This window comes from Trichomonas vaginalis, chromosome II (assembly GCF_026262505.1).
Source record: "Trichomonas vaginalis G3 chromosome II, whole genome shotgun sequence".
In the NCBI taxonomy this organism is placed as follows: Eukaryota; Parabasalia; order Trichomonadida; family Trichomonadidae; genus Trichomonas; species Trichomonas vaginalis.
The window spans coordinates 23,653,422-23,675,820 of NC_067204.1; the positions used below are offsets into that span (position 1 = coordinate 23,653,422).

Genomic DNA, 22,399 nt, shown 5'->3' on the forward strand with positions numbered 1-22,399 from the left:
ACTAGGAATTTGACAATTTCCGTTGATTTCGCTTTGATTGCAATACTAAGAGGGTATTCATTAATATTAAGAGAATTTTATTAATCAATGAAAGATATGAAAATAATAAGAATTCTATAAAAGAATGATAAATATGATAAGAAATAGAATTCTATAAAACAATGATAAATATGAAGTAAAAGATAATATAATAAAGCAACAGTAAATATGAAAAGAAGGAGGATTTCGTAAAACATTTATAAATATGAAAATAAAGATCATGTAATAAAACAATGATAAATATGAAAATAAAGATAATGCAATAAAACAACGATAAATATGAAAAGAAAGAGAATTTCATAAAACAACGATAAATATGAAAAGAAAGAGAATAAGTTTCATGTTAACATCTGCACCATGCTCGACTAGGAATTTGACAATTTCCGTTGATTTCGCTTTGATTGCAATACTAAGAGGGCATTCATTAATATTGAGAGAATTTCATTAAACAATAATAAATATGAAATGAAATAGAATTATCTGAAATATTGATAAATATGAAAAGAAATAGAATTCTATAAAACAATGAAATATATTAAAAGTAAGAGGAATCTATAAGAAACTATATGAAAAGCAGACTTTTTTTCGTACACCCTCTCAATTTTTTTCCAGTTTTCGTACTCATATGGTATCATTAGTTTATAATAATCATAGAGCTTTCGCTATACTGCAGCATTAAAATATACCTGTATTGTGATTATCTCCTTGAATTTGAGAGGATTCTAAGTTTAATGTCAAGATAATCTCAATTGAATTTAGCATGGAAGCAATATATTTACTATTGTAAGATTGCTCATGATAGAGCTATGCTTGTTTTACAAAAATTTACGAAATCTAATCAAAATACCGTATCACAGGAAGTTGAATAATAATAACTTTTAAAAAATTGTGTTTTTATATGGTTACAATTGGTGGTCTTTATATTAATGAGTGGAAGCTCTATGTTTGCTCAGAAATATGAAATATAATCAAGATTGAAGTTTGAATATAAGTAAATGTGTGTAAATAAGTTGATAAAAGCATTTGCTGCATACTATATCTCTATGTTTCTGCAGGTACGTACTCAGATCGGGAGAATCTCTCACTTTTGTTCCGCAATGTGACATTGGGAACAAAGTTTCCGATCTGAGTACATATTTGCAGGGTCTTGCAATGGCATCCTGCAAGTACGTACTCAGATCGGGAGAATCTCTCACTTTTGTTCCGCAATGTGACATTGGGAACAAAGTTTCCGATCTGAGTACATATTTGCAGGGTCTTGCAATGGCATCCTGCAAGTACGTACTCAGATCGGGAGAATCTCTCACTTTTGTTCCGCAATGTGACATTGGGAACAAAGTTTCCGATCTGAGTACATATTTGCAGGGTCTTGCAATGGCATCCTGCAAGTACGTACTCAGATCGGGAGAATCTCTCACTTTTGTTCCGCAATGTGACATTGGGAACAAAGTTTCCGATCTGAGTACATATTTGCAGGGTCTTGCAATGGCATCCTGCAAGTACGTACTCAGATCGGGAGAATCTCTCACTTTTGTTCCGCAATGTGACATTGGGAACAAAGTTTCCGATCTGAGTACATATTTGCAGGGTCTTGCAATGGCATCCTGCAAGTACGTACTCAGATCGGGAGAATCTCTCACTTTTGTTCCGCAATGTGACATTGGGAACAAAGTTTCCGATCTGAGTACATATTTGCAGGGTCTTGCAATGGCATCCTGCAAGTACGTACTCAGATCGGGAGAATCTCTCACTTTTGTTCCGCAATGTGACATTGGGAACAAAGTTTCCGATCTGAGTACATATTTGCAGGGTCTTGCAATGGCATCCTGCAAGTACGTACTCAGATCGGGAGAATCTCTCACTTTTGTTCCGCAATGTGACATTGGGAACAAAGTTTCCGATCTGAGTACATATTTGCAGGGTCTTGCAATGGCATCCTGCAAGTACGTACTCAGATCGGGAGAATCTCTCACTTTTGTTCCGCAATGTGACATTGGGAACAAAGTTTCCGATCTGAGTACATATTTGCAGGGTCTTGCAATGGCATCCTGCAAGTACGTACTCAGATCGGGAGAATCTCTCACTTTTGTTCCGCAATGTGACATTGGGAACAAAGTTTCCGATCTGAGTACATATTTGCAGGGTCTTGCAATGGCATCCTGCAAGTACGTACTCAGATCGGGAGAATCTCTCACTTTTGTTCCGCAATGTGACATTGGGAACAAAGTTTCCGATCTGAGTACATATTTGCAGGGTCTTGCAATGGCATCCTGCAAGTACGTACTCAGATCGGGAGAATCTCTCACTTTTGTTCCGCAATGTGACATTGGGAACAAAGTTTCCGATCTGAGTACATATTTGCAGGGTCTTGCAATGGCATCCTGCAAGTACGTACTCAGATCGGGAGAATCTCTCACTTTTGTTCCGCAATGTGACATTGGGAACAAAGTTTCCGATCTGAGTACATATTTGCAGGGTCTTGCAATGGCATCCTGCAAGTACGTACTCAGATCGGGAGAATCTCTCACTTTTGTTCCGCAATGTGACATTGGGAACAAAGTTTCCGATCTGAGTACATATTTGCAGGGTCTTGCAATGGCATCCTGCAAGTACGTACTCAGATCGGGAGAATCTCTCACTTTTGTTCCGCAATGTGACATTGGGAACAAAGTTTCCGATCTGAGTACATATTTGCAGGGTCTTGCAATGGCATCCTGCAAGTACGTACTCAGATCGGGAGAATCTCTCACTTTTGTTCCGCAATGTGACATTGGGAACAAAGTTTCCGATCTGAGTACATATTTGCAGGGTCTTGCAATGGCATCCTGCAAGTACGTACTCAGATCGGGAGAATCTCTCACTTTTGTTCCGCAATGTGACATTGGGAACAAAGTTTCCGATCTGAGTACATATTTGCAGGGTCTTGCAATGGCATCCTGCAAGTACGTACTCAGATCGGGAGAATCTCTCACTTTTGTTCCGCAATGTGACATTAGACATTTGATTCCCGAAAGGAGTTTACATTTGCAATATACTGTCATATTATATTGCAATTATAAACCCTTTCGAAGAAAGCTAATTTTTTTCATATCTCAATGTTGCATTAGAAATTAGATTATCGAAAGGAGGTTACGAGTACAATGTTATACCATATAATATTACAATCGTAAACTCCTTTCTAAAGTATCTTCTTTACAATATAATTTAATTTTCTCATTCTTCTTTAAACTAGTAAATTTTATTCACAATTTAATCTAAATCATAAATATTCATGTTTTGTAGAAACGTTTTTTAACTCAAATCGTTTTTTCTTATCAAATTTTATATTTTCTTTTTATTTTCAGTTTTTTGAATTTTTTTTGGAATTTTTATTCAATTTCAATGTAATTTAATTCTTTTCATATGTATTATAATTTTATTCATCTTTAAATTTTTAATTTTTGAATCATACGATAATTATTCATTCAATTTTTAAATGAATGTTTTGATGGGACGAGCTTACTGATAATAGACTCATCCCATCAAAACATTCCCTTGAAAACTCTGGCCTTCATCGAGGCCAGAGCTCACAATTGATCTCCTCAGAGCCAAGTTCCTCGACGGTCGTCCTCATTAGGTTCGATCCGAGAGGAACTTGGCTCTGAATGAAATTCACAAGCTCTGGTCTCAGGAAATGCCAGAGCTTCGCAAACAATCCTTGGGCTGGTTCCCTCAAAGACCGCCCTGATTCGGGGAGGCCGGAGAGGAATCCAGTCCCAAGAGAGCGCCCATACGAAGCTCTGGCCTTTTCTGAGGCCAGATCCTGCAAATACAATCATCAGGGCAGAATTTGAGGGAGATCGTCAACATCATTGACGATCTCCCTCAAATTCTGCCCTGAAAGAAAGAAATACACAGATTCTGGCCTCAGAAAAGGCCAGAGCTTCGCTTACAGTCCCCAGGGCCGGCTTTCCCAAATGCCGCTCTGACCCCGGGCGGCAGGTGAGGAATCTGGCCATGGGATACTTACCAAACGAAGCTCTGGCCACAGTAAAGGCCAGAGCCTGCAAGATCAATCCTCAGGGCCGATTTTGAGGAGATCGTCCACATTATTGGCGATCTCCTCTCATATCGGTCCTGAAGGACTTCAAAATACAGGTCCTGGCCTCAGCAGAGACCAGGGCTTCGCTTAAAATCCTCAGAGCCGAGTTCCCTGAGATTGTCCCAATTACGGACACTTCTCAGCGGAACTCGGCTCTGAGAAGCAACAAATACTAAGTTCTGGCCTCAGCAAAGGTTCAGGGCCTCGCTTACAGTCCTCAGGGCCGGATTTCCCAAATGCCGTCCTGATCTAGGGCGACAGGAGAGGAATCCGACCCTGGGAAACAGCAACCCCGAATTTCTGACCTCAACATGTGTCAGAGCCTGCAATACTAATCCTCAGGGCCGAGTTTGAGGGAGATCACCAACATCATTGACGATATCCTCTTATCTCGGCCCTGAAAGACATACAGATACAGGCTCTGACCCTTGTTGAGGTCAGGGCATCTCTATAAAGGGCAGTTTTTCTATGTTCTTTCATTTTCTGAAAGATCATAGTGAAAAGGCTCTCTGATGCTTTATTGTTTCAAAATAGTACATGCTTGAGATTATAATTTTGCAGCAAATTTATTGATTGCATGCAAATATTTGATCTCAATAATTCAAACATGCAAATTTAGGGCTTACCCGTTACAAATCAAATATTTGCTTAACGGAACCCTTTTATAATGAATAAACACTCTTTTTTATATAATAAAATATTTATTTCATCATCAATGATAATTGAGTAAATTTATAACAATAAATGCATTTACAATAACAAGTACATATCATTATCATATATGCTTATCTTCAAAACTCTATTTTAAAAAAGATGCCTAATTGCATATGCAATAAAAATCAAGTTTTATAGATTAACACATTGAAATTGTACTTTGCACAAAACATTATGCTTGGGCTAGTAAAATCTTTTAAACAATTGTAAATAATCAAATATGATATTTGATGTGATATATGTCTAGACCAGAAATTGAAATATGAACAGGGGAAAGACAAGTTCTGATCATAGGCAAACATTGGACATCAAATACTATGCTCTGTAAAAAAGTACGAAAACTAGAAAAAAAATTGAGAGGGGGTACGAAAAAAAAGTCTGCTTTTCGTATCGACTCAATCTATAAAGCAACGATAAAAATGAAAAGAAAGAGAATGTGATAAAACAATGAAAAATATGATAAGAAATAGAATTCTATAAAGAATTAATAAATATGAAAAGAAATAGGATTTCGTAAAACAATGAATAATATGAAAATAAAGATAATGCAATAAAACAATGATAAATATTAAAAGAAAGAGAATAAGTTTCATGTTAACATCTGCACCATGCTCGACTAGGAATTTGACAATTTCCGTTGATTTCGCTTTGATTGCAATACTAAGAGGGCATTCATTAATATTGAGAGAATATCATAAAACAATAATAAATATGAAATGAAATAGAATTATCTGAAATATTGATAAATATGATAAGAAATAGAATTTTATAAAACAATGATAAATATGAAGAAAAAGATAATATAATAAAGCAACAATAAATATGAAAAGAAAATAAATTTCATTAAGCAATGATAAATTTGAAAATAATAAGAATTATCTCAAATATTGATAAATATGAAAATAAACAGAATTTCATGAAAAATTGGTAAATATGAAAAGAAAGAAAATTCTATAAAGCAATGATAAATTTGAAACGAAAGATAATGTCATAAAGCAATGATTAATATGAAAAGAATTAGAATTTCATAAAGAAATGATAAATTTGAAACGAAAGATAATTCTATAAAACAATGATTAATATGAAAAGAATTAGAATTTTATAAAGAATTAATAAATATTAAAAGAAATTGAATTACATAAAACAATAATTAATATTAAAAGAAAGAGAATGTAATAAAACAATGAAAAATATGAAAAGAAAGAGAATTCTATAAAGAATTAATAAATATGAAAAGAAATAGAATCCAATAAAACAATGATTAATATGAAAAGAAATAGAATTGAATAAAACAATGATAATTATGAAAAGGAAGATAATGTAATAAAACAATGTTATATATGAAAAGAAAGAGAGTTCTATATAACAATGATAAATATGAAAAGAAAGAAAATCCAATAAATCAATGATGAATATGAAAAGAAAGAAAATACTATAAAATATTGATAAATATGAAAAGAAAGATTGTTTTATAAAACAAGGATTAATATGAAGAAAAAGATAATGTAATCAAACATTGATCAATATGAAAAGAAATAGAATTCTATAAAACAATGATACACATTAAAAGAAAGAAAATTATGTCAAGTAATGATAAATATGAAACGAATTAGAATTTCATAAAGAAATGATAAATATTAAAAGAAATTGAATTACATAAAACAATAATTAATATTAAAAGAAAGAAAATGTTATCAAACAATGGATAATATGAAAAGAAAGAGAATTTCGTAAAATAATGATAAATATTAAAAGAAAGAGAATAAGTTTCATGTTAACATCTGCACCATGCTCGACTAAGAATTTGACAATTTCCGTTGATTTCGCTTTGATTGCAATACTAAGAGGGCATTCATTAATATTGAGAGAATATCATAAAACAATAATAAATATGAAATGAAAGAAAACTCTATAACACATTGATAAATATGAAGAAAAAGAGAAAATTATAAAATATTGATAAATATGAGAAGAAAGAGAATTGAATAAAACAATAATTAATATGAAAATAAAGATAATGCAAAAAAACAATGATAAATATGAATAGAATGAAAACTCTATAAAATAATGAAAAATATGAAAAGAAAGAAAGTTCTATAAAACAATAATAAATGTGAAAAGAAAGAGAATGTGATAAAGCAACGATAAATATGATAAGAAAGAAAATCCAATAAATCAATGATAAATATGAATAGAAAGAAAGTTCCATAAAACAATGATAAATATAAAAAGAAAGAGGATTTCGTAAAATAATGATAAATATTAAAAGAAAGAGAATAAGTTTCATGTTAACATCTGCACCATGCTCGACTAGGAATTTGACAATTTCCGTTGATTTCGCTTTGATTGCAATACTAAGAGGGCATTCATTAATATTGAGAGAATATCATAAAACAATAATAAATATGAAATGAAAGAAAACTCTATAACACATTGGTAAATATGAAAAGAAAGAAAATCCTATAAAACAACGATAAAAATGAAAAGAAAGAGAATTAGATAAAACAATTAAAAATGTGAAAATAAAGAGAATATAAATTTTGTTGATATTTCCTCCATTAGAAAGTAAATAAGATGCAACATCATAATTTCCGAAATGCATACTTTCTGCTATTGAATCAAAAGTTTGTCCAAAGTTTGATTTAAGGTAGTTAGCAATTTCATAGTTATGATAATCCAATGCTGTATTAATCATGTTATCAAATGATTTACCATCTTCTATCATTTCCATAAAAATGTTTGTATTTCCGCCTTGAACAGCATACATTTCGGAGTATTTAGTGTATTTAGCTCCTAAATTTTTCAAATAATTGAAACACAATTCTGAACCATATTTAATTGAACAATCAAGTGGTGTGATTTCATTAATCTTCTCATTAATATCAAGATTTGGGAATTTACTCTTAAGATCATCAACTTTATCCCATGCAATATAGTATAAAGGAGATTCTGTTGGATACAAATTCAGGATTTTTTCTTCTTTCATTTCAGATTCGAAGTTTTCAAATTTGAAACCTCTATAATATAATAACATCGCTAATTTCTCATTTTCCGGTTTGATTAGGCATGAGAATTCGTTTAATATCTTTTTGTAAAGTTCTGTAAATAATTTAATATCTTTTTCACGAATTTGTGAAAATATATCAATCAAGTAAAGTGTCATTTGGATAGGTATTTTGTTAGATTTAATAAATTCTATAATTTGTGATGACGTTTGTAAAATATTATCGGAATTGACATTCCAAATAAGTTTTGATGCTTGACTAGGGTATTCAAATACCTCAATTGGCTTAATGTCATTAAAATAACATCCAACTTCATTTTTTGTTTGCTCTGAACTTGACATGATTTGTAAAAAATTTTTGCTGTGGCACTTTTGGGACAAAAAAAATGCTGTGACACGTTTTACAGTCTTATGGAGTGAAACAATTTTTAATTTGGCTCATAATATAAAAAAAAAAAAAAAAAAAAAAAAAAAAAAAAAAAAAAAAAGGAAGTGGGGCTTCCAGGCACTTCGTGCCTTCTAGCCCTAAGAATTTTTCCCAAGACCCAAGAGGAGGACCGAACCCCAGCCGACCAGCCGTTGACTTTTTTGTCATGATTTCATCGTAAATGTTTTGTCAAGACTTCTTCGTAAATGTTTTGTCAAGACTTCTTCGTAAATGTTTTGTCAAGACTTCTTCGTAAATGTTTTGTCAAGACTTCTTCGTAAATGTTTTGTCAAGACTTCTTCGTAAATGTTTTGTCAAGACTTCTTCGTAAATGTTTTGTCAAGACTTCTTCGTAAATGTTTTGTCAAGACTTCTTCGTAAATGTTTTGTCAAGACTTCTTCATCGTAAATGTTTTGTCAAACTTCTTCGTAAATGTTTTGTCAAACTTCTTCGTAATGAGCGTAAAGGACCCAAAAATATAATTTATGTTAGAATGTTAGATCTAACATGTTTTCTAACATGTTTTCTAACATGGTCTAAAACTCTTGAATTTTCATGAATTTTCATGATTTCATCGTAAATGTTTCGACAAAACATAGACAATAAAGTTTTGACAAAACATAGACAAGAAAGTTTTGACAAAACATAGACAAGAAAGTTCATGAGAAATTAGACAAGAAAGTCTTGACAAAACATAGACAAGAAAGTCTTGACAAAACATAGACAAGAAAGTTTTGACAAAACATTGACGATGAAGAAGTTTCGACAAAACATTTACGATGAAAGTTCATGAGAAATTAGACAAGAAAGTCTTGACAAAACATAGACAAGAAAGTTTTGACAAAACATTTACGATGAAATCATGAGTTTTCTACGATGTTAGAAAACATGTTAGAAAACGTGTTAGATCTAACATGCTAACATAAACATTATTTTTGGTCATTTACACTCATTGACGAAGAAATCTCAACAAAACATTTACGAAGAAGTCTTGACAAAACATTTACGAAGAAGTCTTGACAAGATAGAATATGAGAGAGGTCCTATAAACTGGAGAAAGTATCATATAAACATCTGTCAAAAACCGCTTTTTAACTTCACTTAAAATGCCACGTAAGCTACGTAAGAATATACGTAAGAGGAAGAGAGCATTGAAACATCCAATAGTAAAACTGACACCACAACAACAGTTGCAACAACAAATGATGAATGACCCCACTATGTTGCAACAAATGTCAAGCAACCCTATGCTTTTAAACCGAGTTATTGGTGCACAGAGTGGAGGTTTAAGAGCGGCACTTTTAGCGAAAATGGCAGGCTATGGTGGAGCTGCAGACGGAACAGCCTATAACCCTCAAAGTCAAATGAATTTGAGTTCACTCAAAAATCAAATAACAGATGTCAAAAAGTCAAACATAGACATACAGAAGCAAATAAGTGAAAACGAAAAGAAACTAGAATATGACAGACACACAAAGAAACTCAATGAGTTAAACGTAGAGAAAAAGAAGAAAGAAGAACAACTGAAAGAACTAAGTACAGAGGAATATGCGAAAAAAGTGTCAGAAAAAGCAGCAGAAGTAGCAAAAATGGAACAAGATGTTGTAAATTTGAAAAACCATACTACTCAATATAAAATACTGAAAGATGAAGAGATAAAACAAAAAGCCCTGAAGACATATATGGATAGCGATGAGTATAAAAAAGAAGTTGAAGCAAATGTAAAGGCAGAAAAACTTTTACAGTTGCAAAACCAAACCGTACAGTATGAAAACTTAGCACAAGAAAGTAAAAATAACGACGCGGCTATGCAAAAGGCAATGAAAAGCGCAGAATATATAAAAGCTAACAATGACTGGTTAGATGCCCAAGCCAACGCTAAAGCAGCCCAACTCATAGGGTCAATAAGGACAAAAATACAAGCGGATGAAGACAGTTCAAATGAAGCTTTAACGAATGCTGACTTTAAGAACGCCTTCGAAGCTCTTCATAGTAAGGTGAAACAAGTGAACGACTTCTCATCTGGAAAGAAACTGAAGTCTGAAGGTTTCGACAAAGAGTTAAGAGAAGTAGCACAAAATATGACGAAAATAACAGATGCAGCAACGAGACAGGCAGTTCAAAGTGCCTATGACGCCGTTAGAGCAACTGTTGTGAAAAGTCAAGAAAAAGAGTTACAACAGACCAAAACAGACCTAGTAAATGCTTTCTTAAGAACGAAAAGTCAGGTAGGACATTACGCTGCAGATGGAACATATGTGCCAGCTGGTGGAACTTATATACCACCAAACCCTCCAAGAGAAGCACCTGCACCAGGACTACCTAACACATTTACATCGTCACATGGACACAGACACAGGCATGCACCAAAACCAGCACAACAACCAACAGTTCAAAACACTGCACCACAACCAACAGTTCAAAACCCTGCACAACAACAACCACAAACAGAGCAAGGACATAAAAGAAGTAGAGAACAAGGAAACCAAGAATTCTTAAAAATGCTTAAAGAAGAGTGTGGTTTCCCAGATACTGTTGACTTTAGTGACAGATATAAAGAAGCTATTGGAAAGTTCAAGGATGGAAATACTGACCCGAACCTATTTAGCTTTATGGCTCAGCACCAAAACGGATATAATCTCAAACCTGGAAAATACAAGCTCGCTAAGGGATATGATTTAATAGCATATCATCCAAATGACATGGATGAATTTACTCCGAGATATTTGATGTCAGAGCTAAATGACAATTCAACTTTCGTCATGAAACGCGTAAAAAATAGAGACGGAACGAAAGAACAAAAGCTTATGAATGCGGATGACGTAGATAGGGAAATTGTTGAAAACGGTCTCGGAATATATGAAATGCCAGCAGATGAGGTACAAGAAACTCCACAGGAAGAAGTTCAGATACAACCAGACATGGAAGAAATAGTTCAGCAACAACAGCTAGAAGAGCCTGAAGGAAACGAACAAGTCCTTCCTTTGGAAACTAACTTCACAGAACTAGATGAAGATTTGGAACAGCCGAAAAATCTTGACCCTCAACAAGAGCATGAGGTGAATATGGAATCTTTCCAAGAGTCTAAGAAAGATTCGGCTGACATAGTAGAAGAATATCGAAAAATGTTTGCCGACATACAAAAGACTCCAACATCAGATGAAAATATCCAGCATAGAATGGAAGAACTGAAAAAAAATGTACACAAATACAACAACCCTTTTTACTTACGAGCATTTAACGTTCAATCTTTGGATGAACTCGGTGAAAATAAAAGGTTAAATTTCAAGAAAACATATAGAAATGAAACATTGTTTAAAGTTCATTCAGAACCTAACCAAGATGGAAACAAACCTACTTTTGTTTCTGCAGACGATGGAACTACAATGAGATGGGGTCATAAAGCTAACCCGGATAGGTGGTTCATAAACTTACAACCACAATTCCAAGAAGTTGTAGACGCAATGGAAGTCAATGGTGAACAAGATATAGCTGGTATTTTAAGCGCGGCTTTAATGCCATTGAAAGATATGAAACATGCAGATATTTTGGACCAGTATGAAATGAACATGGCTGATGGAAATATAACACCTGACGTTCTAGAACATTTATCTCAAAGAACTACACAGAACCATAGAGATGGTATATTTGGTGAAGAGTTTAGAAAGAAAGTTAGGGAGAGAGAAGGAAGAGAACCTATTGTACATGACCTTGCAAACGAAAGTTTGCAAAATGTCATAAAAACTTACTTTGCAGACAATGAACCGAGAAGGGATGAATATTTAAGAAAACTCAAATGGACAGTACCAAATGAAATGTTAGTATTGAAAAACATGTTCCTTGACAAAATAAAACCAACTACAGAAATAAATGACGCAAGACTGAAACATTGGGTAAAAGCTTTCCCATTCACAAAAGATATTATTGGTAACATGGAAAGAAAACCAGAATGGCTACAAAAACATATATTTGGAAACGAGCTTATTCCATATGGACAAGCTATATTTGAAGAGCTTGAACCGGAAACTCAGGACAGAGTCATGCAAACAATACGCAAAGACTCAAATACAAACTATGACAAACTCTTTCTAGGATATAGGTTACCTGAGATGGGCGACCAGAGCCCAAAGGCAAAAAGGACATGGGAAATTTACAACATACTAGGTGAACATGAGGCAAAGATGCAACAACTTGAAGCAGAGGGCAATGAAGGAAAAAGAAGAGTTAAAAACTCAGTCAGGAAGAAAGTAAAGCTTGGTCCACGTGGGTTCTATTATGACATATAAATCCAACTATTCTATATTTTTACTCATATGAAATGTACGCCGCTCAGAATATAACGCCAACAGTTTTGGATGCTATGAATGGAAATGTTTCCGAATGGTATAACGAATGCGACAATGCCATTAGAAGGTCAGAAATAGTTCCTGGAACTTACGAATATACAACTGCTGTTTCTTATGGAAATGTAGGTGAGTTTGGAGAAGGTTCTTCAACAACAGTAGATATTGCTTGCGACAGGTTTCATATAATTTCTATTGACAACTCATTCTTATACGTGGAACAAGACATTGAAATAAAACCTTCTGTCAAGTTGTCTGACAAGAAAGGTTGCAATGGAATTTTCTATGTCGGATACCAATATGCTCCAGAAGTTTTCATGGGATATAAGATATATTCTAACTCTGACTTAGTTCAAACAGTAACATGGGCAAACTATGAATGGTTCGCTTTGAGAAACTCAGTACAACCACAAGCTAGAGAACAAACAGACCAGTATGCAACTATTGAGAAAATAAGAAAACTTGACCCTAACGTTCCAGGAGTTTATGTTGACCTTTCTGGACAAACTGCAGCAGCAGTAACCAAAGTAAAACTGAAACTTAGAGTTCCTTTGTCATCTTTCCTCATCTTCAGGTTTTTAAGATACTTGCCAAACTGGGCAGGAAAAATTTCTATCGAACTTACTCCAAGCAAAAATAACTTAGTCATTGCACCAACACAAGACCCATTCACTCTTACAGAAGTAGTGGGAACAAATAAAATGTCATTCGCCGACTTTTGCAAAAACAAAGTTGACTTAGACTTTGGTTTCTCAAACCTCAACACTGAAGTAAACTATTATTTCAATGCTGCTGGAGATGCTTGGGACCCAGTTAAGTTCACATGCGAAAAGTTTGAATGCAAGAGAATAGAAAGCAGACTTGCAGTCTATATGTTGGACCCAGATATTTCAAATGCTTTAGCTGCCAAATATATTGCAGTTCCACTTATGTTCCCTATACACCAAATATCTGTCAAAGACTTTGCAGGTGAAGTTGGAAACCAAAGTGCTGACCCAGGTGCAAGAACAGATATTGCTTTAACAACTGCAATGAAACATGCAGATACTATGTTTGTACTGTTCAGACGAACTATAAATGACTATTCTTGCTTCTACAACCCTGGTATTAAATACCATATAAACATAGATGGCAAATACTATCCAAGAGAAGAATATTCTACAGTTGAGGATATGAGGTCATACAACTTGACATTAGATGCTATGAACTTTAACAACAACTTCACAAACCATTAACCCTGAAATGCAAAGTTCTATTATGCCATATGTGAAAGTATGGACTCATACAGGAGGTCAAAAAACTCAATATACAAATGGAGACCGTTCAAACTTTTGGCTTGGCATTCCATTTGCTGACTCAGAAGACTTTATGGGTGGTATTTCAACTGTTGGTACTGTACAATACAATATACTGGTGACAGAGACGGTCCAGATTGAACTGAGAGCAAAGAAGTTACAAAACCAATAGCACTTTTCACGGAAGATGCTCTTTTGAAGATTCGTTCGATGAAACCTGCTGGGGCTCCTCAGATTGGTATAACGACAGCTTCCATCGAGCAGATTTTGGCAGCAGGTCAGTAAGTGTTCTTGAACTGACTTCTCTCCGTCAAATATTGACAGTACGCCAGTTTTGATATAATATTGTATTATAAACTTACCTTTAGAAATATCGGTCAGTTTTGTGTTATTTTTGTCAACGTCAAGAACTTTCACCATTTCAGTTATACCAACTTTCTTTGCTTTATGAAAATATTTAGGTTCAGCAAAGACTGCTATTCTATAACATTTACCATTGTTTGTATAAAGAACTATTCTGTCAATGAACTTGTATTGTTTGTGTGTGTAAACTTTGTTTTGCTTCAATTCGAAGAGATACTCAAATACGTCCATCTTTTTATTCTAAGTAAAATGTCATTTCCGAAAATAGAAGCGTAAGTGTTTCAAAAGGTTTAATGGCGATGGCAGATGTGAAGTTAAATTCACCAACTCAAACAAACAGTCAAAGTGTTGTTGTCAATGTCAAAGAAAGAGATGTTGAAGTGGGGAAACCATACGAAGACGAAGATGGTATAAACAATAGTTCCTGTAAAAGAACAACCAACATACCCTGAAGTTAGCAGAGAGTTAAGTTCTGTTGCAGATATTCGAAACGACTACCAACAACTTAAAGACAAACTTAAAACTCAGGAGAAGATTTGTCAAGCTTTGGGTATAATGTTAAACTTGGTTGAACACAACCCTGTAAAAGTGAACTCATATGTCATTGCACCTCATGAAGTTTTGAAAGAACTATTGAAACTTTTGACAGAGGCAGACGATATAAACATCAAAGAAATAGAACCCGACATTGCTTGCTGTGGTGTTTCATACAATGTCATTGACAAGATATACGTTATGAAAGGAGGTGAAACGTTGAACTTAAAATATAGTTTCCCAGACGTCATAAAAATATTTGACGACCACAACATTTCATTAAAGTTTGTTTGCTAAGTAAATGGCAGAAGACATAGTGGTTTATACTATTACGACTAAAAACCCTGAGTCATATAATTCTATAACAACAAACTTACAAAGTCCTCAAGGACGATATTGTAAACTGACCTTAAACACGATGACGACTAAAGCCTGTTTTGCTCTTTTGACACAGAAGACTTTGTTGTTGTGAATGGTAAAAAATACTTCTTTGAAGATACTTACTCAGATATACCACCAACAGGTTTTGTTGACTTATTTAATACTTTTAAGTACGGGTGTAAAATGTGCTGCAACTAGAGCAGGTTTCATTATGTTTGGATGTCCGACTGAGTTTACTATAAACAATATGAGCTATAATACAAAACTTATATCTGGTTTTTACTACCAACAGTTTCCTATAACAGGAAAAGGTGTCATACAAGGTTTGTCTGTTCCATTGACTTTAAGTACCTATTTTATATATTGTTTCAAACTTAGGTTTCAAAGTGCTATTCGAATGTCGACAGAAACTACTATGACAAAAGATTTACTCATGCGTATAAAACAACACTTTCTCTGCTGGTTTGCCTATTGTTCATTCGAATGCAGAGTTTTCAGCTTTAGTAAACTCAAACACTTTAGCAAACATAAACTTAACCTTAGTTGACGCAAACTTTGTTCCTGTAAAACTTTTATGTCCTATGTATTTGTCAATGACGGCAGAAAGTTTCGAATTGGAAAGATGCAACTGGTGAAAGTATTGTACTACAAGAACAACTTCAACAACAAATAGCTCAAGAACAACAAATGCAACAAATGGAACAAATGCAACAACAAAGTCAAGAATAAAAAAAATATTTTTTTTATTTTTTATAAAAATGTACAGAATAGACGTTTCAGATTTTTATGACTTCCAAGCGTTCAGAAATATGTGTCCATTTAGAGACTATAACAAAGCAGTCGAGAATTTGAAACGTTTAGTCATTTATGTCGACTCTGCCCCAGAATTGTTATGTCATGAAAGAATGGGATGTTGTCTTTAACAAACCAAGAGCGACAATAGTTTCAGAACAAGAATGTAGACAGAAACTTAAGAAATAAAAGTCGTACAAGTTGGTATGAAGATGTTAGATGCTTGGGATATCTTATTGTCAAGTTAGAAGATTTTTCAGTTCGTGGTATAAGTTCTATACACCATCTCCAAACTTCTATTCTATCTTCACTGGATATAAATACGAACAAGTAGAATGGAAAGAAAATATTATAGAAGCTTGGTTAGACCATGTCAAAGAAATTATATGCAATGGAAACGAAAGAGTCTATGAGTATATCTTATGTTGGTTTGCAAACATCTTACAACATCCAAGTGCTAAGAATGAAACTGCTCTCATTATAATGGAAAACAAGGAAACTGGTAAGAAACACATTCTTTACAGATATTTTGTGCAAACTGTTAGAGGGCCTATTCGAACCCGAATATGACAAACATAGAAAACATCTGTGGCAAGTTAACTCTTCAATAGAGAATATGAAACTTATAGTATGTAACGAACTTCAAGTATAGATACAACAAAGGTTTTAAACTCAGATGCTTTGAAGAGTCTTATAACAGACAAAGTTGGAGTTGTTGAAAGAAAGTATAGAGACCAAAGAGTTTGTGAAAATGTTGCAAATTTCATCATGGTTTCAAACAACGCCGTTCCGATGAAGTTAGAAAGTTCTGACAGAAGATATGTAGTTGTCAGAACGTCAGAAGCTCATATGCAAGATACAGAATATTTTGACGACTTAGCAGAAACTTTGACATCTGACTTTTACAACCACTTGTTCTCATATTTCATGACATTAGATATTTCTAAGTTCAATCCAAGACAAATTCCACATACCGAAGAAAGACAAACATTGTTAGAAGCAAACAAGAGTGTATATGAACTGTTTATAGATGAGACTAACTTTGAGTGTTTAGATGAAAGGTCTTTGTACGACTCGTATAAACAATATTGTCAAGAGTATGGTTATATGGCAGCGTCTAAACGTACATTCTTGGCAAATGTCAAAAGTCTTTTAGATGTTCAGAACGGCGTATATACAAAGAAAAATTTTTATGAGTAAATTTTAAAAAAATATTTTTTTATCCGATAGAAAAGATGACGAAATATATTTCAGTCAACAAATATATGTCAGGACTTAAAGAAGAACTAGACCCATTCGCTTATTTGAATGTTTACTTCTACCATTTTGAAAAGTCTACATATGACAAAGTTTGGAACATCGAACCCGTTAAGTTTGCTATTGTGACTAAAAATGGTGCGAAATTTGAAGACTTAGACATAGAAGGTTTGTTAGCAGTCAAAGAAAATTTTGACAGAAGGTTCTCAAACCTTAAAGAAGGCAAAGCATACAAACTTGTTATACCTTATGAACCAAAGAAAGCAGACGACTATGAATATTATGAGTCTAAGATAGTTGAAGTTCAAGGTAAATTAGGTAAAAAGATTTTAGAGTCTAAGCCAGTGTTTGCTCCTAAAGAGGAAGAGAACATTGACATTGACCCAGAAATGTTCTAAAAATAAAATTTTATTTTTACATGTCAAATTTCTTTTTCCTCTGGAACTGGCTCTGTTCTTTCTTCTCTTCTTCTACTTTCTTTTCTTCTACTTTCTTTTCTTTCTTTTCTCTCTTCTTCTTCTTCTCTGGTGGAGTTATGTCAAATTTGGCGCAACCATATTTATGTAAAAAGTTCTTTGTCCTTTAATAGCTCTTCTATTCTGTTTCCTATTTCATCTTCAAGAACAGCGCATGTGTCTTCTTTGCATTCTAAGAACTTTTGTTGGACTTCATCTTTCCAATCGGCGTCATCTCTGTCAACAAGTCTGTCATTGACAAATTTAAGACTGCTCTGCTTAAGGTTTTATGGTTCTTGTCATATTCCCAGAAACAGAACTTTATAGAACAAATTCACCTTTCTTGTTTACACTATGTAAGATTTTATGGTCGACAGATGTTTTGCTGTCAAAAAGCTTGTCTCGAATATAGATAGCGAAATCGCTAAGACATTTTCAAAAAGATAAAAATTTTAATTTTTCTTAAAATATGTTAGAAAAAAAGTTTGCTGACATTGACAAGAAATTTGAGAATGTTTTAAACAAGAACAAGAGGAAGTTAGAAAATGCTCAGATAAAACCCATACATGACAAGTTCTTATTTGCTCAGAATGGTATAAACAGGTCTAATTGCACCACCTGGTCGGGTAAGACTTTCACTTATCTTAAAATGGCTGCACAACAACAAGAACTAGATGAGAAGAACCCATTTTATGAGTTAGTTGTCATTTGTAGTACTTCTGGTCAATTTGACCAAACCGTCAATTCGTTCAAAGATATTATAAAGAAGTCTAAGTTAGTATGTATAAAGGATACTGAGTTGTTAGATTGGATAAAGAAGTACCAAAGAGAGTTTTGAAGTATAATGCTATAAATGAGTATATAAATTCTAAGTTCAAAGACCCAAATGAGGAAATGCAGAGAATATTAGAGAAGAAACACTTCAGAAAACAAACAGAAAGAGATTGAGTACATTTCGAAGAAATTGCAATCTTACGATTGGAAGACTTACCCTCATAGGTGTCTTCTTATCTTAGACGACTTTGCTTCTCATCCTTTGTTAAAGAACAGAGAACAAGACATGTGTCGAATTCTTAAGAAGCTCAGACACTTTAACATCTCAGTTGTCATTTGTGTACAGACAGCAAAGAGTTTAAGTAAGGATGTTAAAAGAATACTTACTGATATCATACTTTTCCCTGGATTGTCCGAAGACGATTTCATGGAACTTATGAAAGAGTCCATGGCAGGTAAGTTTGACAGACATGAACTATGGGAGAAGTACAAAGTCATACAAGACCCTCATACTTCTTTCAGAATTCACATCTACGCGAACAAAGTTCAAATTGTAAAAAGTCAAGCTTGAAAAATAAAGAGTTCATTTACCCTACTTGTTTGAAGTTGTCAAAATACTCTGTTATTTTTCACGATTTTCATAGAGTTTTGGCGACTGGGGTTTCTTACCTACTCGCTTTTCTTCACTGTTTTCATACGGAATCTCTTCTCTCGGTTTTTCGAGGATAGCAATCTTATGAGGAAATTCATGAAATTTGGTCATTTTTCAGCAAAAATAATGTTTATGTTAGAATGTTAGATCTAACATGTTTTCTAACACGTTTTCTAACATGGTCTAAAACACACAAAACTCATGAAATTTCATACGGAATTCAATAAAAATAATGTTTATGTGAGAATGTTAGATCTAACATGTTTTCTAACATGTTTTCTAACATAACTATTTACAAGCGTTTTACATGGTATATGTTGCGATGGTTCATGACTCTAAACAATTTCGTAGCTTCTATTTCTTCTGTCAGTATGTCAAAAGTTTTAACGATACCGAAAGTTTCTTTATACTTCTTCTTGACATCTGAAAGAAGGAAATCGTTAGCGGTTGGATAGTTTTTGTTCAGAAATTCTAACATGTTCATTTTATCTTCTGCTGGTTTTTCTGCTTCTTTCTTTAAGTCTGCATAGTCGTTTCTCATACGTTCTATCTCTTTGACGGAGTAGTTATATTTCCTCATTGCTGCTTTACATTTTGAACATTGCGGGTTCATTTTTGCGTTATATTCTGAAACCTTACCTGCAAGTATGACCAAGGCGTCAATGGTTTTCTTCATCTCGAACATAGCGGGTTTTATTTGTTCGTTCCATACCTTACCCCTACTATCTTTATCTCTTATTTCCCAAACACATTTTGCAACTAACGAAACAAAGTTGTCGTAGGTCTTAAATTCTTCGGATTTGTAAAGGTCAGAGATGTTCTTATATACCATGTCGCAATCTTTGTCCATAACCTTATGGTTGCAATGAAAACCAAGGAATTCATAATTTACCTTTCGTATGAACTTCTTTATTTCTACTGAGTCAGTTGCTTTGACTTCTATTTCGTCAAATTCGGGAATGGTTAGTTTTTGTTGTTGGATTTCAGGCAATTTGGGTAAATGGTCAATAATGTCCTGCATTTCATAAAGATACTGTTCATTTGTTTCATCTTTCGCACTACAGTCTAAATTACTTGTTAAAAGTTCTTGCTTTATCTTCTGGATTTTTGTTTCGAAAGTATATGAAGAAGGAATGAAGCTTTTCATTTCTACTAACATAGATGTTGGATTCATGACTAACGAGTTTGGTGCTGTAGTTGCTAACATGTTCTTACAATAAAAATAAAAAAATATTTTTTTAAAAAAACCAACTTTATTTTTTATTTCGGGAAAACTCATGAAAATTCAAGAGTTTTGGTTGAAAAATACGGTGGAGCCAAAAGTGGCTCGACCTCAAAACAAGCATTTTGTGAAGAATATACCAACCCGCGGAAAACAGCGGGTTGCTTTTTATACAAAATTCAACGGGTGACAAAACATTTACGATGAAATTCATGAAAATTCAAGAGTTTTAGACCATGTTAGAAAACATGTTAGAAAACATGTTAGATCTAACATTCTAACATAAACATTATTTTTGCTGAAAAAGTGTCATTTTTTTCATGTCCGAAGACTCGAAGGTGCAACACTTCCAAAATACCGACGAACTCAGAAGAGCAGCATGGCAGTATCTTCTTGACAACTTCTTTGAGTTCTCCAGGTACACCTTGGAAAATGCTGAAGAACTCCGACACAGAGAATTTGGAGAAATTGCACTCCAATACTACCTTGACAAACAAAGGGTAAACAAAGGGTAAACAAAGGGTAAAATAAGACTAAAAACTTAAGGTTTAAAAAAGTGACATTTTTATGAGCTCCGAGTCACCGAGAAAACTTGGTCAGATGTTAGCAGCTTACTTCCCTGAGGAAGATGGAAGCGTTACATACGTAAGGTTCAAAAACAACGAACCTGGAATTGCGTACCAAATTCGCAATTACATGACCATGGAAGAGTACGAAAGGTTTCTACAAGAGAAACCAGCTCTAAACAACTCAGAAAAGAAAGAATAAAAAGTTTAACTCGTAATTGTTTATTTTTTTACTTGTATGGGCAAGCTGCAAGAATGAAGTCGACTATCTCAGTCTTTGTCTTGACCAGTTGGACTGCTCTTGCGAGTACGTCTGTTTTGCGGTCTCCAGCTGGTGTCTGACCTTCGTAATTGCGCATGTTCTTGAGAGCTCCAGTTGTAAATGGTTGTAGGATGAAGAGTCTCTCAGACTGCTTGAGGTAGTCTTCACGGTCACGAACCGAATCTGTGGTACGAGTCGAATCGGTCGACTTTAGGGAAGAGACTGAAAGCCTGTCGTCTTCCATAGGGGCTGTGGCATAATCTTTGCGTAAACGGTTCAGACCTTCTTCGAAGTCTTGGTCTCTCTTCGATTGAGATTGAGATTGGAATTGCTGGGGTGGAGCTTGCTGGAACATCCAAGGGTTGGGGAAGTAAGGCATAGGCTGAGGAGGAGGGTAGTTCGGGAAGCCTTGTAGTGGAAATTGGTAGTAACCTTGAGGTGGAAATTGGTAGTAATTTGGTGGAGGGACTTGCTGGAACTGAGGTGCAGGGGCTGGTGCTTTAGGTTCCTCTGGTTTGGGAATGGGCTCGGTTGGTGGGACGTCGGACATTCGTTTGTGGCTTAACCGTCGGACCACAACGATAAAAATCTCTGCTCCTAGCAGTACTGCTACTGACAGTAGCAGTACTTTTACTGACAGTAGCAGTACTTTTTCTGACAGTAGCAGTACTTTTACTGACAGTAGCAGTACTTTTACTGACAGTAGCAGTACTTTATCGTCGAAAACCCTCTCAAATTTTCCTTTTTACTGACGGTAGCAGTACTTTTACTGACAGTAGCAGTACTTTTACTGACAGTAGCAGTACTTTTACTGACAGTAGCAGTACTTTTTCTGACAGTAGCAGTACTTTTACTGACAGTAGCAGTACTGCTAGGAGCAGAGATTTTTATCGTCCAACTTTACAAATGTAAACTCCTATCGTTCTATTTTCTTCACTAGGGTCTAACACCAAAGTAACCTTACAAATGTAAACTTATATCGTTCTATTTTCTTCACTAGGGTCTAACACCAAAGTAACCTATGTACATGAAATTTCACTGCATAAAAGGAAAAAACTTGCGCGAATCGGGATTTGAACCGAGGTCTTCGACGCCTGTAGCGAGGTAGCCCATACCACTGAGCTATGAGCCGCTTGCATATTTTTAAGTAAAATATAGTATATTTGTCATACAGTGAAGGATGACCAAACTTAAAAAAAATAAAGTTAGTTTTATTTTTTTCTATCTTAAGGAAATT

The 22,399-nt window shown here is 34.3% G+C and overlaps 10 protein-coding genes and 3 pseudogenes across 13 annotated transcripts, besides 1 other annotated feature; 8 read left to right on the top strand and 5 right to left on the bottom strand.

Moving 5' to 3' along the window:
* Positions 1 to 1,007: 1,007 nt before the first annotated feature.
* TVAGG3_0597740 (uncharacterized protein) lies at positions 1,008 to 1,367 on the bottom strand (the record flags this gene model as incomplete). The annotated part of the gene is made up of 1 exon (XM_001304486.1): positions 1,008 to 1,367. The coding sequence occupies one exon, from the start codon at positions 1,365 to 1,367 to the stop codon at positions 1,008 to 1,010; it is 360 nt and encodes a 119-aa protein (XP_001304487.1).
* A 5,853-nt stretch (positions 1,368 to 7,220) lies between these two features.
* On the bottom strand, positions 7,221 to 8,180 carry TVAGG3_0597750 (protein ubiquitination; the record flags this gene model as incomplete). The annotated part of the gene is made up of 1 exon (XM_001304487.1): positions 7,221 to 8,180. The coding sequence occupies one exon, from the start codon at positions 8,178 to 8,180 to the stop codon at positions 7,221 to 7,223; it is 960 nt and encodes a 319-aa protein (XP_001304488.1).
* A 1,192-nt stretch (positions 8,181 to 9,372) lies between these two features.
* TVAGG3_0597760 (protein of unknown function, DUF4106 family) lies at positions 9,373 to 10,201 on the top strand (the record flags this gene model as incomplete). Its single annotated transcript, XM_051239673.1, has 1 exon — positions 9,373 to 10,201. A coding segment is annotated over one exon (829 nt), but the record flags the coding sequence as incomplete, so codon positions are not given.
* Positions 10,202 to 11,730: 1,529 nt separating this feature from the next.
* TVAGG3_0597770 (protein of unknown function, DUF4106 family) lies at positions 11,731 to 12,552 on the top strand (the record flags this gene model as incomplete). Its single annotated transcript, XM_051239674.1, has 1 exon — positions 11,731 to 12,552. One exon carries the CDS (start codon positions 11,731 to 11,733, stop codon positions 12,550 to 12,552), a length of 822 nt encoding a protein of 273 aa, XP_051097498.1.
* Positions 12,553 to 12,554: 2 nt separating this feature from the next.
* Positions 12,555 to 22,399: part of a mobile genetic element that runs on past the window's edge.
* On the top strand, positions 12,585 to 13,578 carry TVAGG3_0597790 (protein of unknown function, DUF4106 family; the record flags this gene model as incomplete). Its single annotated transcript, XM_051239675.1, has 1 exon — positions 12,585 to 13,578. A coding segment is annotated over one exon (994 nt), but the record flags the coding sequence as incomplete, so codon positions are not given.
* On the top strand, positions 14,688 to 15,098 carry TVAGG3_0597800 (protein of unknown function, DUF4106 family; the record flags this gene model as incomplete). The annotated part of the gene is made up of 1 exon (XM_051239676.1): positions 14,688 to 15,098. A coding segment is annotated over one exon (411 nt), but the record flags the coding sequence as incomplete, so codon positions are not given.
* Positions 16,739 to 17,174, top strand: TVAGG3_0597810 (annotated as a pseudogene). Its single transcript has one exon. A coding segment is annotated over exon 1 (436 nt).
* TVAGG3_0597820 (protein of unknown function, DUF4108 family) lies at positions 17,240 to 17,629 on the top strand (the record flags this gene model as incomplete). Its single annotated transcript, XM_051239677.1, has 1 exon — positions 17,240 to 17,629. One exon carries the CDS (start codon positions 17,240 to 17,242, stop codon positions 17,627 to 17,629), a length of 390 nt encoding a protein of 129 aa, XP_051097501.1.
* On the bottom strand, positions 17,646 to 17,897 carry TVAGG3_0597830 (annotated as a pseudogene). Its single transcript has one exon. A coding segment is annotated over exon 1 (252 nt).
* On the top strand, positions 18,156 to 19,031 carry TVAGG3_0597840 (annotated as a pseudogene). The gene has a single exon. A coding segment is annotated over exon 1 (876 nt).
* On the bottom strand, positions 19,405 to 20,133 carry TVAGG3_0597850 (organellar and viral DNA polymerase type B; the record flags this gene model as incomplete). Its single annotated transcript, XM_051239678.1, has 1 exon — positions 19,405 to 20,133. The coding sequence occupies one exon, from the start codon at positions 20,131 to 20,133 to the stop codon at positions 19,405 to 19,407; it is 729 nt and encodes a 242-aa protein (XP_051097502.1).
* Positions 20,902 to 21,102, top strand: TVAGG3_0597860 (uncharacterized protein; the record flags this gene model as incomplete). The annotated part of the gene is made up of 1 exon (XM_051239679.1): positions 20,902 to 21,102. One exon carries the CDS (start codon positions 20,902 to 20,904, stop codon positions 21,100 to 21,102), a length of 201 nt encoding a protein of 66 aa, XP_051097503.1.
* TVAGG3_0597870 (uncharacterized protein) lies at positions 21,131 to 21,712 on the bottom strand (the record flags this gene model as incomplete). Its single annotated transcript, XM_051239680.1, has 1 exon — positions 21,131 to 21,712. The coding sequence occupies one exon, from the start codon at positions 21,710 to 21,712 to the stop codon at positions 21,131 to 21,133; it is 582 nt and encodes a 193-aa protein (XP_051097504.1).